At 35.3% G+C, this 1,137-nt stretch overlaps 1 protein-coding gene across 1 annotated transcript; it reads left to right on the forward strand.

Moving 5' to 3' along the window:
* Positions 1–170: 170 nt before the first annotated feature.
* Positions 171–1,132, forward strand: LOC124885418 (iron-sulfur assembly protein IscA-like 2, mitochondrial; the record flags this gene model as incomplete). The annotated part of the gene is made up of 2 exons (XM_047404508.1): positions 171–579; positions 1,049–1,132. Coding segments are annotated over exons 1-2 (267 nt in total), but the record flags the coding sequence as incomplete, so codon positions are not given.
* Positions 1,133–1,137: the final 5 nt, after the last annotated feature.

Here is a 1,137-nt window from a genome sequence, read left to right on the forward strand (position 1 = left end):
TTCGATAATTATTTAATAACTTTGATAGTTATTAAGATAATTTTTATAGTTACTGAGATAGCTATCTCGATTGTTTAAGTAATTTTATCTTTTTTAATTTAATAATATTGTAGGATTCATTTGTTTTTTTTGTTTTTTTAAAAAAATTAAAGACTTGGGAAAACTATCTTTTCCTGATTTGACTATTTAAGGGAAGGTACGTGTGGGCACAAGATGAAACGGAGCTCCAAATCCATTTCATTGAATTGATTTCTTTCTTGGGCACAAGAAAACTTCCCATAAAACTTGTCTTCAATTCATCCACGAATCCTTCATTTCTTCTACAAGAAAAAAACTTAACATCACCTGATTTTATCAATCTCATATTCATATTCTGTAGATGACACATTTATAGATATGTTGTCATCGTCATCGAGTTCGATGATTCGTCGTGTTGTTCCATTTCTCACCACCCGGATTCGTCAAAATTACCGCCTTTTAAATTCCTCTGCTTCTTCTGCTCTATCCCAATCCCAATCTCAATCTCAATCGCAAGTCGAAGCTCTTGATTCCGTTGTAATGACGGAAAACTGCGTTCGGGTAAGCTTAATATATCTCTTCATCCCAACCTTTCCCTTTTTTGTTTTTTCTACTTGAAGCTTTGGCAGGTATGTTTGAGCTGAGGTCAATCGGAAGCAGCCTCTCTACCTTCTACAAGGTAGAGGTAAGGCCTGCATATATTCTACCCTCTCCAGCCCTCACTTTGAAGGATTAAACTGGGATGTTGTTGTTGTAGTTTCTGAAGCTTTTGAAACTTGTAAGCTTGTATTTTTAATCAGTTATGATTTTTTAGTTTCTGTGTGAAAGATTGTTAATGTCCAAGTGTATAGTCCGAAAAGAATTTTCTGGAAATCATGGTATATGGGAGGGCATAATCAGTTAGACAGCAAGATTCAAGCTTTTACAGTAAGGCGTTATGTTATGCCTTGAAAAAACAGATGTCTGAATTCTTTGTAAAAAAATAGATTGGGATAATTGACTAACTTGGTTCTTTTACATGCCTGAGTAGCGGATAAAAGAGTTGCAGACTGGCGAACATAAAGAGAAGATGCTTCGCTTGAGTGTTGAAGCTGGTGGTTGTTCTGGGTTTCAATACGA

Source organism: Capsicum annuum, unplaced genomic scaffold (genome assembly GCF_002878395.1).
Source record: "Capsicum annuum cultivar UCD-10X-F1 unplaced genomic scaffold, UCD10Xv1.1 ctg61049, whole genome shotgun sequence".
NCBI classification, from domain to species: Eukaryota; Viridiplantae; Streptophyta; class Magnoliopsida; order Solanales; family Solanaceae; genus Capsicum; species Capsicum annuum.